The following is a 16,965-nucleotide window of genomic DNA, read 5'->3' on the forward strand; positions in this document are numbered from 1 at the left end:
GGCTGTGTGCATTTCTCTGTGGACTGAGGCTTTGATACTTTCACAGTATTAATATAAAACCTAGACCTGATCTATAATCAAACAACACATGGACATCTACCTTTACACAATGTTGGACCTTTAACAATCAATTAATCAATCAATCAAACTTTATTTGTATAGCACTTTTCATAGGTTAATGCAGTTCAAAGTGCTTCACAGACTGATCAGCTAAAAAGAAAAGGACAAATCAAGTAAGAAATCTGAGAAACAAAATAAATTTAAAAAGAAGACTTAAGAAACATTAGACAATTAATGATAAAAGAAGAGATAAAATAGGATAAAATACAATGTACAACATAATTATAATAAATTAAGTGAATAAAATGAAGTGACTAAGCCAGGCTGAAGAGGAACATTTTGACTTTCCGGCCGCTCTCAAGTCCTTAGAGAGACAGTTCCTTCGGCAACATTGTAACTTTTGTCTTCTTGATAAGTTGGTAAAGTCAAATCAAGAATTCCTGAAGATGTAAACTTGTAAAAGTGGGCTGGACTTTAATTAAAGAGAACAACACTAAAGCTATCTAATCATTATCTGTCTTTATATCTTTTATCTCTCTAATGGAGTGTCTCTTTGGCCTTTATGCAAACCCATACAACATAACAGTGTAAGACGAACTGGATCCTCTGTCAAAATGATCGCGCCAAGTGTACTTTACTGATGAATAATCATTCTTTTAATCTGACAAGAATCTTTCTCAGCTGAGACCTGGCATCCGTGACCTAAAATCCGGCCCCTTACTTGGCCCACATGCCTGTTTTCTTCTGGCCCAGTATGCACCTGGTTCCACAGCCCAAATCTGGCCCATATACAGCCTGATTTTAAGATGCTACCTCCACATCTGGACCACAGTCTTCCTGCTGTCAGTCAATACTGGCGGACAACAGCCAGACTCTGCCCAGATGTGGAAGTATATGGGCCGGACTCGGGCCGAGGACCCAGGCATATATCAATTTGCTATCTGGGATGCTTGACAAAAAAAATAAAGAAGATCCGACAAGGGTCTTCTGCAGGTGAGAATTCAGAAAAAGGAAAGGTTGTTTCTCTGGCTCTATCAATATGAATCATTTCTTATCATGGCAATGTTGAAGTTCAGAGGTTTTGGGTACACAAGACTAAATTTGGCAAAATTGCAACTTAAATCAGAAACTATATCTGATCAAAGAATTAGAAAACAAGATTATAAATCAGATGAACCCAGCCCTACACAGTGACATGCATACTCAACATCCTGTCATCAAACTTCTTCTTCTGCTGTCTGCTGGTGGTGTCCTGTGGCTCCCATGCTGCTCTGCTCTCCCAGGTCTTAATTCCCAGCAGGCCACAGCTCAATGAGCTGCAGTCACACTGCCCCCTCTCTCCCAGTGGAAACCAGAACCCAAGCAATTTACATATGTAATTGAGTGGAAAGCAATTGTGCTGGGAGCCGCTGACTGTAAGCAGCCACTGGTAGGCATGTGTATGTGTCTGTCTGTTTCTGTGTCTAGACTCACATGTCAGTGAGAAAATGATAATTCTGATTTATGACAACTTGGGCCTTATTTTCTTCTTCTTACTTCGCAATCAGTTATAATTACACAGTGGAATAAGGTCCAGTGGGTCCAGAAACACTAGTATTCACACAGTAAAACCTGATACCAGGTCCTGGAACATTTGTTAATAGGCCATAAGGAGCTGGTATGAATCAGCAAACAGATGTGAATAGTATATTAAACATTATGGGCTATTTGTGCGATGGTTATGTTGAACATAGTGTGGCCTGTCTGTCATCCCTGTCACTCCTAAAACAATGGGATGCACATTTTGAACTTGAAGTGTGCAAGATTTAACTGCATCATGAGCCGCTTATCTTCTATCTTTATCCTCTATTACTGCAACTAGCTCGCTAACGTGAGTGAAAATCCACCTCTGGCTGGTTGGTGTTGGCTGGCGGAGCAGCGAGAGTTGGGAACTCCTATTTTAACCACATGATAAACCAGTTTACTCAGAGGTAAAACTGAAAGTGAGCCAATGGCTGTGCCTCACTGCTCACTATACAGTCCTCTATATAGGGAGTTCGCCAGTTTGTAATGCTGTACGAACGTAAAGTGAGAATTATTAAAACCCTATATAGTGGAGTCATAGCATCCAACAATGCATCATGAAAAGTGGTAGTAGAGAAAATGACCGGAGTAGAGTCCAAAGTGTTTTTCCGTTTAACCGATGAGCTCACTGTACAGTCCTCCACACAGAACTCCCTGGATAGTGAGGAGGGAGGAGTGAATGAGTGAGTGATTTCAGACACAACCAATGTGTTGGTAATAATCCCACCTTGCACAGGGAAATCGCATGTGTGCACAGCTGCGGCAAGTAAAGTTAGAGCAGGAAGTCGGTCCGTAGACTGGGATGGATGTTTCTCTTCCAGATAAATGTGGAGGTTTGTTTACAACGTGCCTGATCATCCCACATTTCTTGTGCGGTCAGACTTCTTTTTAGTGATGTTGTCGTTGCAACACAGCTCAAACATTAGTATCAGTGCCTTAGTAAAATCAGCGCTCCTCATGGCGAGTAAACTGAACGTCATCTGTTAAGTGCCCCTTTAAAAGCCTTTTTAATGGTGATGTAGGTCTTCAGGTGTGTTTGACATGCTGCTACACTCGTGCGTGTGTGTGTGTGTGTGTGTCATGTACAAGCTTTCCCCATTCTCAAGACCGGAAAGCTCTCATCACCCACATCATCCAGCAGCATTAAAGTCCTTCTATTGTTTAAACTTGTGACATGCAACACAGAGATAATGCACACAAGTATCCTGACTTTCATGCTCCAGCAGCACGCCGGCTCCTCCTCCATAAGCTATTCTAAGATGCAGAGTGGATTGTGTTGCTTCATAATAGATTATAGCGATGATACCTTCTGATGTTTATCGACACAGCGGGACTCGTGTGTCTTGTGTTGTCAGACTGACTGTGATCGAAAGATTATCAAACAGACGCACAGACTCAACATTATGCTCTGGAAAGCCACACTGCTGTCTAAGCCCTCTGCAGATTAAAAGGAGCCGAGTTTTGTTTCTATACGTCCCCTGAATGTGTCACAACCCCACAGTCTCCAGAGCAGACACAGGAAGTTTGGAGCCTGCTTTTATCTGCAGCTCACAATAGCGGCACTGTGCTTTCCAAAAGCTTGAGTTATTACTCTGAGGAGGAAATCGTTATGGGGGAGAATGTATTTAAAGTCCCTTGATTGTGAAGGACCATATCTTGTGCGACAGGAGAGGAATTGTAGTCTGTCGCCCCCCCCAACCCCCCAACTCTTCTTCTCTGTTGCTTCCCAAAAAAGTTCAGTCTTATCTGTGAGCTGGTGACTCCAGCTCAGCCTCAGCTTTAGTATGAAGGCATGCTCACAGTTTGACAAGAGTGCCACTTGTTGGTGAGTCACGTTACTGCGTCGGGAGACTGAGAGAGCATCAGTGAGGGAGTCAGTGCATTCCACTGTTTTTTTAATCATCTCAGTGGGCTCTATATGAATTCGAGGGTTTGCAAGATGTTAAGCTAATTTCTACCGCACAAATAAATATTTAAGCCATTTATTTTTGATTTATTTTTAAATGCTGTGTTTGCTCTTCATGCCTCTAAAACCATTGAAATGAGAACAGAAATGAGAACATCACTGTGTGGATGAAATGGTCACACGTCAAACACGAAACCTGTGATGGGGGGGTCTCAAGCAGTCATCGCTTTGCGCTTTCTCACAAAATCCAAAAAGACTGGAAATCTGTGTTTTAAAGCTTCAAGCAAACCTTTCCTCAGAGCAGAGAGTGCACTGTAAAAAAACGTTTGATGTGATGTTATTAGTTTTTAAATCAATTGAAACAGCTTTTAACTGAAGTGTCAATATTACACAGTAACATCCAATAAATGAAACAGCTCAAGGGGACACTTCAGAGATGGGTGTTGGAATCGCATTTCCCTTATTCTTCAGTTCCCCAACTTTATGGGAGATATCAAAAGCAGAATGGTTCAAATGCAGATAACAGAGGCAGAGATATCTGGACTTTTAGCCTTGAGTCATGCTGGAGCTTGATGACATCACTGTGATCTTATCAGGGTTATTTGTTTTCCTTTGTTTGTTTGTTTGTTTGTTTGTTTGTTTTTAGATTTTTCACATATGTAAAGTTGGTCTAAACTGTAGGCTGTTCATTTCTGTATTAAGTTTCAAGCGTCATGACAACATATCGTTTTACAAAAAAAAAAATTTTCAGCCCAGACATGAGAATTTGCTGAATCATTGAAAGCTGATGCTGGTTTTCTCTGGTCATTGAAGACTTTATTCATTTTATTTTTAGTTAACTGTTCACTTATATTTTTTGTGAGTTACATTTTACAATATGAAAAAACAACAAACAATGAAAAGAAAAAACAACAAATGTAGTCTTAGTTTCCTCAATGGGAGCTACAGCCCTAGATAAAATATATAACTGAAATCAATGGAGTGCCCCTTTGAAACAGCAGGCTGGCTAATTCAGAAGGCTTGATTAGTAAAGCTCTTCCAGGCTGGGTCAGTGGGTCTCATTGAATTATGTTGACAAAGACAGTCATGATTTTACTTCTCTGAATAACAAGTTAATATCCATACACACGGGTTCATGCTGCATGATTGAAACCGTTCTCGTTGTACATTTTCAGTCAGTGTTTGGTGATGTGATGTGCGTAGGCGTTGTGCATGTGTGTGTCCTGAGGATGTCCAGCTGTCAGAGCTCAACTAGGTTAAACTGAGTGATGTCCTTTAAATAGAGACATATTGGCAGAGGCAGGCCGACCTGATTAATGGCTGGGTCCCACTGGGACATGAGGAGGAACCACAGTGAGACGTGCAGTAAAATGAGGGTTTCTTCTGTAGAAGCCAAAGATTTCTGCTGTTTTTGACATGTAAATAAATTCTCCATTGCTGAGCAACAGGCACCTCTTAACTCTTATCATTACTCAGTTACGACCAGTGGCAGCTAAGAGGGGAGAATTGCAGGATTGTGACTGAAGTGTTCTTAATCCCTAAATCCACTGGAAAAAAACGGAGCGAATACTCTAAAGGTGCCCTTGAGCAAGGCACTGAACCATGAGGTCTGCAGTGGAGCTGCTTGGCTTTCAACAGCACGACACTGTGGGCAGCTCCCAGGTGCCAATGCTGAGTCCAGATTCACAAAATAAATAAAAGGAAAGAATGTTATATCAAGAAAAATAAGACGCTCCTCTGCCATTGTTGTCCTTCCTCCGTCAGCCAAACAAACACTGGGCCTTTAAATGACTATGCTGCTCAGGGACATGTGTTCAGAACAAGCAGAAGTTACACACAAACAGAGACCAAGCTCTCAAATAGTGCAGCCGACAAGTTGTGAGGCATGCTACGCACGCTGCCTAATTGTGCTCATGATAAGAATACTGATAAGGGTCTCTGTGTGTGTGTGTGCATGCATGCTTGTGTCTCAAGGCTTACAAATTCACTTAATTTGCCTAATGTAGCAAAATGACTCCGCTACAGCCTCTGAGGTGAAGGTGTGAGTGAGAATCACATCATCAGGGGGGAGCGACGTTTAAGGGGGTCTATAGTTGTCATTGCAAAATCTGTCAATATGCCAAATACTTGCCTGGTTTCCCTCTCCTGACTGTGTGTGCCTGCCACCCAGGTTTAGTCGACTAAAAGTATGTAAATCTTTTAAAGTTATAATCTGTAACTTTTCCACATTTAAATGTCTAAAAACAACTAGACCTATGTTCTATATGTTGTTCAGTTGTGGTCTTACATAATCACAAATGTTCCATCAATTCTCAAACCAGAGAAATCTGTGGTTTTTAACATGTCAGTGACATCATATCCTCTGTGATCATGTGTCAGTGTGTTTGTCTGACAGAAGCTCAACATTGACTTTTATCTAGTTTTAAGCCACATACACTTTTGACACCTTGGTGGTTTTCAGCTCTATATTTGAACCAGATGAAGGATTTTAGTCGTCAGACGTCTGGATCTGAAGTTATCAGAGAAACAAGCTGAGGAAATGTTAGAAAGCTCAGCTCCAGCTACTGGAGACGACCTGTCCTGTGTCACTGAAGAGTGTCACCGAATCTCTGAGTTTAATCCTCTGGTGTGTTTGTTATGGAGAGGAGGACACCTCTGTGGACAATTCAGCTGCAGGTAAAAACCTGCTGAACGTCTGCTTCATAAGTTATCAGAGAAACAATCGGAACAAAGGTTAGCATCAATCTCAGCTCCAGCTCTTCCCTGAGTCTCTGTCCTCCGTACAGCGTCGCTCAAACTCTGACTTTAAATGTCAAACTGCTTCATTCTGTGTTTTTAACAGTTAGAATCACCAGGTCTGTTTGATTTCCTGAACTACTGACACTGAAGGAATCCAAACCGGTCACCCAACACCGCCTTTTGTTATTGTTTAGCTTGAGACCCCTGGAGGCAGAAGGCACAGACTGTGAGTTTAAGTGAAATAACTGAAGTGAAAATTGTTGTACCTTTGGAAGAACTGTTTGTGCTCATGTCAGAGTCCATTGCTTAAAGTACAAAAGGTGATTCAGAAAAAAGTTCCTGAGGGCCTTTACACCGCCTGTCACAAATTACACAGAATGCATCACTGCTATTTGGCTGTTTGGTTGTTTGATGGGGCTCTAAGCAGCTGTTGCTTATCTCTGAGGCCAGCTGTGGAATCCAGTTTAGTGAAGTGATGTTTCACCCCTAAGTCCAGGCACGAACACTAGAATGCTACAGTACTAACATCTGCCAACCTTGAACAACGATAACAACTTGTACTTTTGAGATAGCTGGATATTTGTGGTTTGGTTCCTTGAGGAGTCAATGAGCAGATCAGGAGTCTGAGTGAGGCTAAACATCGTCAAAAAGAAAGCTTTTCTTACTACAGCATTTGTCTGCGCGCATAACATACATACCTAATTCATGTTTTAAATCATCATTACAAGCAGCACTTTCCTTTTATACACTTTGTGTCTCTTTGCTGCTTTGCATCCATTAATCTAAAACCCTGGCGACTGAATGAAACAGATGTTTAGAAAAAACCCAACCGTCAGCGAGTGTTTTCGTTACGTGGTGGACTGAAGAAACAGTCGAAAAGATTCCTGCACCATAAGAAATACTTTCCGTACAGACCAGCTGCAATAATAAACAAAAGCACCTATAAACCCTAATTCAACAGATTCCCACCTATCACGACCCCCTAATGAATGTGACTGGTTCATTAGTCCCATCGATCAGCCCTATAGGCCTCACTCTGGGTGTCCAGGATATAATTGTGATTGGTGGGTTGGCAGGTCCTGGGGTGCCCCGTGTTTAATGCCTTAACTTTATGAGCTGTATAACTCTGAATAGATAATCAATACAGTGTTGCTACGGTCTAAGCAGCATGTAAAGTGGACAGAAAGTTCTTATGGCCTGTAAAATGGCCTTGAATAAATGTGCGTGTGGCCATGCATGCATTTATATTCATCAGTTTTCCAATAGCATTACTAAACAGTGCATGCAGAAAGTATTCAGACCTTCACGTTTTGTTACACTGCAGCCTCATGCTAAAATCATTTGAATTAATTTCCCCCTCTCAAATTCAGTAAAAAGGAAAAACTGATATATCACATTGACATAAGTATTCAGACCCTTTACTACTCTACTTGGTGGAAGCCTTGGGCTCTCCCAGTCTGAGGTCCTGAGTGCTCTGGACCAGGTTTCCATGAAAGATATCTCTTTGCTCCATTCAGCTTCCCCTCAGCTCTGACCAGTATCCCTGTCCCTGCCACTGAGGAACACCCCCCAAATAGACCAAGCAAATGTTAGTCTTATCGGTGCAGAGAATCTTGCTTCTCAGTCTGGGAGTCAGGGATACAGTAGATCCTTTAGGTGCTTTTTTTTTTTTTCCAAACTCCAAACGCCTTTCATTGAGGAGAGGCTTCTGTCTGGGCACTCTGCCATAAAGGTCAGATCAGTGGAGAGCTGCAGTGATGGTTGTCTTTCTGGAAGTTTCTACCATCTCCACACAGGATCTCTGAAGCTCAGCCAGAGATACCATTGGGTTCTTGGTCACCTCTTGTACCGAGATTCTTCTTCCCTGATTGCTCAGTTAGTCCCTCCATCATTTAAGAATGATGGAGGTTGCTGTTCTCTTGGGAACCTTCAATGCAGCACAAATGTTTTTGAGCCTCGACACGGTCCTGGCTCTGAGCTCTGCAGCAGCTCCCTCCTCCTCATGGTTTCTGCTCTGATCTGCATTGTCAGCTGTGAGACCTGATATAGACGGGTGTGTGTCTTCACACATCATGTCTCAGCTGAAGTTACCACAGATGAACTCAGATCAAGGTGTAGAAACGTCTCAAAGATGATCAAGAGAAACGGAAGGAACCTGAGAAAATACTTAAGTCAATGTGACATTTCAGTTTTTGACCTCTGTCTTCTTCCCTTCTCTTTGCTGTCTGTCTCTCTCACAGGTGGTGCTGGTGGGTTCATCCATAAACGAACGGGATCAGATGCTGTTTATCAGCACGGACGAAGGTTCCTCCTTCCAGCGACAGCCCATCGCCTTCACCCCAGACACGCTCGTCTTCCACCCCAAGGAAGAAGACAAGCTCCTGGCCTACTGCAAGGAGGGCAGGGTGGGTATCACGGCGCCGCAGACACATCACAATAAATAGTTGATTCTGTAGCGGAATGAATGAACAAGAAGCAGCACTGGTGTTAAACCACCAGGATTCCTCTGCAGGCAGTGCAGCAATGCATTAAATTTCAATTTTCACACACACCGGCAGAAAACAAACCTCAGAGAAAACCTGAAGTGTGATTTACCATACAGCAATACAGCTGGGAGGCAAACCTTCTTATGCAAGTGAAATAAACAGAACAGTTCAACCAGACTATCATAACCATCTTATCTGGAGGTTTAACTGAAGCAGTACACCCAACTGAAAACTGTATGTGTCCACAACTACTCTAAGTACAGTAAGTCAAAGATGAATCAAAAAATCAGTTTATAAACTGTGATACTTCCAATGGACAGTTTAGGTGATTATTGCACTCTTCCAAGTAAATTTGGCTAAGTTCATCTCCTCTTACTTCCTGATTGAGAAATCTGGATCAGGCCTTCTGCCCCGCCCACCACCTGCTGTCTCCAGGTGGACAGGTGAAAGAGCAGAGAGCATCAAGATGGTCCCCCTGTCCCCACAAGCTTACTGCTTTGAAGCATGGGAGAGAAACATCTCCTGTTAAGTAATATGATGAATCCACTCATTATATTTTGGTGTAATTTAAATATCCAGATTTGGTGATTGGTAACAATACCATGCTACTTAATGGTAAAATAACTCGCTACCGGAAACGTGACGTCATTTTGAGAAGCTAGCAGGGACTGTAGCTACAGTATCTAACCTGAATGCTTCAGGGGAAATGTGCCTGAACTTAGACACACTGCTCCTCCCAAAACCTGACGAAACATACAGCACAATGCATCAGAGCTGTTTGTATGTTTTCGTATCAGACAGTACAAACATTGTGTAATTACCTTCATCACAAGATTCTCAGTGAATTCCTCACTGTGGTGTTTTGAAAATCCTGTCTAAGCAAAACTGCCAGTGTTAATACAAGTGTTAAACTGGACTAATTAACACTGACAATTACACCGTGACAGCGGCTTCTTAAGTGTTAATGAGCACGTATACACACTTACACATCAGAAAATACGTCTGCTACGCGGCTCGCCATGTCGCGCCCTTCTGTTCTCCTTCCAGCCCTCCTCTGCTACACAGGGGTTCACTATTTTCATAGTTTTAACATTGTCAGTCCAGTCCCAGCAAACATGACACCACAGTGCTGTACTATGTATTGCTTTGTTGTCGGTCTCATTAATTTTGAGGCATTAATACACAACAGAAACATCTGCCAGCCTTTACACCGCATGAGTTTATTTTTACAGCCGGGGTTCCAACCTCAGAGTTAAAACCCATTCAAGGTGTCCCAAGTTCATTTTAGGCCTCTTAGATTAAAGACCAAAATGATGTTTATGATTATGTCTCAGCTATCTCACAGTCGCAGCTGGAGACATAATTTCAGGTTGTCCGTCCGTCCATCACATTCTCGTGGACTCGATATCTCAGGAACGCCTTGAGGGAATTTCTTCGAATTTGGTACAAATGTTCACCTGCTCTCACTGCAGCTAGACTAAAGGCATAAAACTTTCATCTCGACTCAAGGGCGAACTGTTTCGATTTTGGCGGCTAAAGGTCAAAGGTTAATGTCATGGTGACCTCACAAAACATGATTTTGGCCTTGTGAACGCAATATCTTGAAAAACTCCTCAAGGGAACCCCTTCAAAGTTGGCACAAAAAATCACCTGGACTCAAAGATGAACTGATGAGATTTTATTAGTCAAAGGTCAAAGGTCAAGGTCACTGTGACCTCACAAAACAGTTTTTAATCATAACTCAAGACTTTACACAGCAATCATGAAAAAGAAAATTCACACAAATGGTTCATATTTTCTATGACTGGATAAACAGGGATGTCATCTGAAACTCATCTGAGTGTAGGAGGCAGACAACCACGAGGAGGTGATTCCAGTTTTTCTCCTGTTTCTCTATGTTTTGCAATATTCTTGTGAAATACCAGACTGTTTTCAACAGTCCAAGAAGGAAAAATCACTCCCTCTCATCTTTCATCCAGACACACTCAGACCATAACCTGTGATGAGATGACCTCAAGTGGACACTGGGTCATGTAAAAGGGCCACGAACCAAAACAATTGGGAAACACTGATGTGCTTTAAAGCGCACAGGTTCCACTGTTTCTGGCACCAGCAATAAAACTCATAATTTCCAAAAGGTGTCTTTGCTTCAGGAGAGTCAGGGAGGGAGGGTCAGCAATGTTATCCTCATTTTGAGACATGACTGTAAAGAAGACCACTGATGTGAATAGAAATAAATAAATCTAATCTCAAACATAAATATCCAGTATATATATCTTTATATATACAGTATATATGTATATAAAGACTGGTTGTCAATTCAACATGTCAAACTCACAGTCTCATAGGTTCACACACACACACACACACACACTAATTGAAAAGTGTACTGTCAAGTGGAAATGGAGCTAGACAGATAGAGGTGGGACATCAGGACCAACAGTTCATAAGTTTGAGCGAACTCCTCCTCAACTTCAATAATTTACACATAATTAAACAAGAAATTCAATTAGGTTTTAATCTGTTCCATATGGGCAGGCTGCAGATGGAGGCAAAGAATCCATTCAAACAGAACAAAAAAAAAAATCATTTAGCTAGAGGATGATGGGAGGATGCGTAGCAGAACGTTTGAATTAAGACGGTTCATGAGGGCAGGGACAGATTTCTATCAAGGTCAGACTCAGCTCTCCTTTCCTTTTTTTCAGCGCTGGGCATGCTCGTTTGGAATGTGCTTCAGGAATGGGTTTGTTTGCGAATGAGTCACAGTTGCTGATAAGGCTGAGCAAGAAAGGCTGTTATGAGCATATATGGAGAGAGGATTTAGTGACCAAGGAACAGCAATGGAGGAGTGAAATGCTATCAGAGCAGAGGCGTCCATCTTTATCTCCAATAATCTCCTGAAGATTCGTGTCTTTCATGAGCACTTCCTCATCTAACACCGTTAACACCTTGCACTTTGTCTTATTGAACAGATTTAGAGTTTAGTGCATTAATCCAAAGTCTCCCTCTGTACTGAAGCTTGAGGTTTGCCCTTCTGTTGTAAGTCACATTGGATTTGAGCGTGGCGAGACTTGAGAATATGTTTCACAGTTTGAGAAAGTTGTGTTTTTCTATGGCGGAGGAAGTTTGTTTGATGAAATCTTTTTCTCAGCTCCAATGTGCTTTTCAGATATTAAGGATACGTCGTGTGAGGGATTCAATAGACTTTCATTTTGGGTGCAATCACTGCCGTACAAGCTTAGACAACACCCACACACACACATTAGTACAAATACACATTCCCTCTCACTGCTCATAAAATAGAAGTCCTAAGCACACACTCTAACACGCATATAAACCGCTGTTATTAATAATTCATTGATCTCAGTCTTAAAGTCTTGGATTGTTTATATTCCAAATAGAGTTAATTTATCCTCCATTGTAAAAGATACAGCCAGTAGTAGGACTGGGGTTAGGCTTTATAATGTAAGGCCGGGAACACACTGGCTGTGTGGCGTGTGCGTGGCGGCTGCGTCACTCAACTGCTGCGGATCGCACGTGTGTATTTCTCTACATAGAGTTTGCAGGCTACTCCGATGTTGAATTTCTTTTCATTATCAATTAATTTCTCAATTATTTTTGACAGAAAACGTCACTAAAATGTCACTTTCTCCACATGCAGCTGCTTCAATGTTCAAAAAACATCATATCTATATTTGTTCATTTCTGTATCACATTTAGATTCAACTTCAACTACAGACGAAGGTGTCAGCTTTACGTAATGTTGCTGATGTGTCAATATGACATCGACCGGTCTTTTCTCTGTCGATGTCATGCGTGAAAAATAAGCGAGACTTGACGCAGCTGCTAACACGTGCACCGAAATAAAAAGCAAGACGTTCCACAGCTGCCACGCACACGGCACGCACCCAGTGTCCCAGGCCTAAAGGGCTTCTGCTCAATGAAACGCTACAAGTGGTGAGTTTGAGATAATACAGAATGCAGTAACTTTAACACAACATACGGAAGCGTAATGCGAAAATACCGTAATAAATAGATAGATAGATAGATAGAAAGTCTTTATCGTCTCAGAGGGGCAATTCGGTCTGCAACAGTAGTCAACAACACAACCAGTACACATCATAAATAAATAAACAATAAATTTAGACATAAAAACATCCTAACCTACAGTAGATTTCATCATAATAAATTACAGGCACCGAGAGTCCATCAGTATTTGCTAATTGTATTGACAACTAGGTCAAGAACTTCTTTAAAAACCCAACAGCTGACGGGGCAAATGTCCTCAGATATATATCAGAGGGAGTTGAAGACATGAAGACCTGCCTCTAATACAAGCCTGTAACGTTCTGGAGCTGAGGTAAATAATCATGAGCACAGAGAGTGGGAGAGAATAGGACGTTATTATTCAAACCTTTTCATTGAGATTTTTGAAAACACAAACATGGTGGTGCCATACCAAAGAACATACAGAACATACGCAGTAAACACATCAAACAACATAAAATATACAACACCTCATAAATTAAAAATCATCATCATCATAATCAATAAAAAATAAAATAAAAATAATATTAATATTTTAAAAAAAGGGGGGGGGGGGTCAGAGGACCTACTTCTGCTGCTTGGATACAAATTCATATTGGGAGTAAAGGAGAAATGGCCAGAGAGAGAACCGGACGTGGTGATGTCAGTTGTTTACAGCGGTTCCACAGCAGTTTTCAACTACTCCCTCTATTCCACACATTGCCCACATGCAGCTTCACAGCTGCCACTGAAAGCTCTGATCTAGTCTTGCTCCTGTCTAATTGTGGTCTTCTCTTGCTTTTTTTTCCATGCAGCTCTTCGCTTCCACAGACCTGGGCCGCAAGTGGACTCTGCTTCAGGAGCGGGTGACCAAGGACAGAGTCTTCTGGTCAGTGAAACTTTCTCTTTATTACACTACACTAAGTTGGTGAAACGAGGTCGACATCAAGCCTGTTAGCGTTGTCATTGTGAGCTGATTTTAGCATTTAGCTCAAAGTGCTTGTGAGCCTAATTACTGCCTCACATTTCCGGTCATGTATGTGTTAAACAAACGAGATACACTGTGAAAATGAGAGTGTAGAGTTATTGGTTTTTTTTTTTTGTATTTTTTTACTGTTGAAGAGAACCAGGCTAACTAGTTCCCCTGGTTCCAGTCTTTATGCTAAGATAAACAAACCATTTCCTCCAGCTTTGTAATAAACCTACAGAAGAGACATCTAATCAATCTTCTCATCTCACTCTTGGAAAGTAAGAAAATAAATGTATTTCCCATTTTGATACAGCTTAAAGCAATATATGATTTATTTTTCTTTTACAACAGACTTATTTACCATTTACTGGTTTAAACTCTCGGTTTTCAACGTTGGCTGGTTATATTTTTCCCTTGGAGCTCTATTTGTTATCCAGTGGTAATACAATCGTGGGGTTTTATTTTACTTCAGTTTTTTTATTTCTTGTTTGACTTATTAGATTGAAATCAAAAGCCCGATGCAGGAAACTATGTTTTGATCAAGTTTTTGTCAGACACTCTATATCACTATATCCTGATGCCATGTGCTATTTACACAACACTGCTCACACATGAAAATGATCTATACAGCAGGTTTGTACCAGATGCTAATAAATCAATTTTACGTTTGCTGTAATAAAAAAAGTTTTCTTAATCATGAATTTGAATTGGAGTGTGTTGGTAAGCACTGGAGTTTACGCAGCCGACCGTTTTATGGCTGAATCTCTTGATATTTTTGCGGTTGCAGAGGCAGGAAAAGTTCCCACAGCAGGTGGAAGGATATGGCTTTTCCCCTCACATGTAATATTTCACAGCTCGAGAGCTATCTCTTCCAATCCTTCCCCTCCTCACTCTCCCCTCCATGCTATCTTGTATCATATATCTCTGCCTCTTCTTCCTCTTCTTCTTCTCTCAGCTTTGTGTCTTCCTACTCCTTCCTGTCCAATTATGTGCATTACTGTAAGACAATGCTCTCGTTTAAATAAAATCGAGTTTACTCTCATTTTGTGAAGGTCAGGAAGGCATTGCAGGCTCCTGTTTGTTTCCTCTCACTGCAGAGAGTAAATGAGCTGGTGCGGATGCCCAGACACCTCTGATTTATACCACCAACTGTAACGCACAAATCATCCACACACTGTGCTGTGAGAGAATGAGAAGGTGGGGGGGGGGGCGAAGAGGGCCAGGAAGGAAAGAGGGCCTTAATTACTTCTCACTTTACACTAAAGTTACATACTCTTGATCAGAGTTGGGATCTGAATGTGCAACCTAAACCATGACCCCTGTAATGCAGAGTTATCTTAAACAGTCTGTAAGTTCTGCCTCTCGAGGGTCTCTCAGTCTAAACAACAACAAAAGACGGCGTTGGGTGATGTCATCAAATCATTAAATAGCGTGGGGTCATGTTGTCTTCACCACCATTACCGTAAGCTCCTCCCGGTTTGGATTCCTTCACTGTCAGCGGTTCAGGAAATCAAACAGACCTGGTGATTCTAAGTGTTTAAAAACACTGAATGAAAACCAGTAGAAACACTGAAGAAAGCAGTTTACCTTTAAAACTCAGAGATTCAGCGACGCTCTTCAGTGACACAGCACAGGACGTCTCCAGTAGCTGGAGCTGAGCTGTCTAACATTTCCTCAGCTTGTTTCTCTGATAACTTCAGATCCAGACGTCTGACGACTAAAATCCTTCATCTGGTTCAAATATAGAGCTGAAAACCACCAAGGTGTCGAAAGTGTATGTGGCTTAAAACTAGATAAAAGTCAATGTTGAGCTTCTGTCAGACAAACACACTGACACATGATCACAGAGGATATGATGTCACTGACATGTTAAAAATCACAGATTTCTCTGGTTTGAGAATTGATGGAACATTTGTGATAATGTAAGAACACAACTGAACAACATATAGAACATAGGTCCAGTTGTTTTTAGACATTTAAATGTGGAAAAGTTACAGATTAGAACTTTAAAAGATTTACATACTTTTAGTCAACTAAACCTGGGTGGCAGGCACACACAGTCAGGAGAGGGAAACCAGGCAAGTATTTGGCATATTGACAGATTTTGCAATGACAACTATAGACCCCCTTAAACGTCGCTCGCCCCTGATGATGTGATTCTCACTCACACCTTCACCTCAGAGGCTGTAGCTGAGTCATTTTGCTACATTAGGCAAATTAAGTGAATTTGGGAGAACGTAAGAACACAACTAAACAACATGTAGAACATAGGTCCAGTTGTTTTTAGACATTTAAATGTGGAAAAGTTACAGATTAGAACCTTAAGTTTCACCAACATTTCACTTTTCATGTCTGGATTTCATTATAACCTAAATTTAAATCCAGCGTGTGTTTTTTAGTCTGACTAACGCTGTATCAGGGAAGTAGGACTTCAAATGATTATTTTACAATGTGCATTTAATCCCTGCTACTCTGAAACTGAACCACATACTGCTGTATTTGATTTGGCTCAGGTAAAACTGCCTGCGGCAGACACTCAGGTATTCAGGCCTGCACACGCCGTGAAGTTACGACCAGCTCTGCGCGGACATGCCTGTGCATACATGTGCTATAAATGTGTGAGGTCAGGAGCAGACAGCATTAGCTAACGTCGCTGGCTCTGGCCTTAGCCGTGCCTGTGGCCTAACAGTCATAAAAGCAACAAGAGAACAGGAGTCTGGCAGCCATCGCACATAAATCACATTAAAAACATCACATTAAAATCATTCTGCTGCCGGGGTGGTCTGGCCAAATGTTGTTCCGGTGGACCTTGTTATTGTTGAAGTTTTTGTTTGTCATTCTGAATAAAAAAAAGTTACAGCAGTTTTGAAATTGAACGGGCATCTCGCAGGATGACGGCTGACAATAAAAAGTAAAAGGTTGTTCAGTTAGGTGATGAAAATGCTATGAAAAGCATATGGATAAAAGCTTAAACCAATGGTGAAACCAGAGCTGGGATGAAGCTGCATTCGAGCCCAGGGAGGATGTTTTTACAGTTTGTTGCACTTCCTCCCCCTTTTTCTTCTAAAGCCATTCTCCCCTGTATTTATCAACCCTCCTATCTCTCTATCAGCCATCTCTTTCTCAGATTAAATCGAAGGCGACTGGACTTGTATTTGTCTGTGGAAGACGTTTCGCCTCTTATCCAAGCGGCTTCATCAGTTCTTATGTATTGG

At 41.5% G+C, this 16,965-nt stretch overlaps 1 protein-coding gene across 6 annotated transcripts in view; it reads left to right on the forward strand.

Annotated features, from left to right (window-relative positions):
• sorcs2 (sortilin-related VPS10 domain containing receptor 2) overlaps window positions 1–16,965 on the forward strand; it is a 318,859-nt gene that overhangs the window by 251,297 nt on the left and 50,597 nt on the right. For all 6 annotated transcript variants that reach the window (XM_087179561.1, XM_087179559.1, XM_087179562.1 and 3 more), the window contains exons 4-5: window positions 8,509–8,673; window positions 13,596–13,669. In XM_087179561.1, the coding sequence (XP_087035687.1) occupies window positions 8,509–8,673; window positions 13,596–13,669 (239 nt within the window). The remainder of the gene's footprint in view (window positions 1–8,508; window positions 8,674–13,595; window positions 13,670–16,965) is intronic.

Source organism: Seriola lalandi, unplaced genomic scaffold, assembly GCF_002814215.2.
Source record: "Seriola lalandi dorsalis isolate HSWRI2012SDOR001 ecotype SW California unplaced genomic scaffold, Sedor1 jcf7180002054854, whole genome shotgun sequence".
Taxonomy (NCBI): domain Eukaryota; kingdom Metazoa; phylum Chordata; class Actinopteri; order Carangiformes; family Carangidae; genus Seriola; species Seriola lalandi.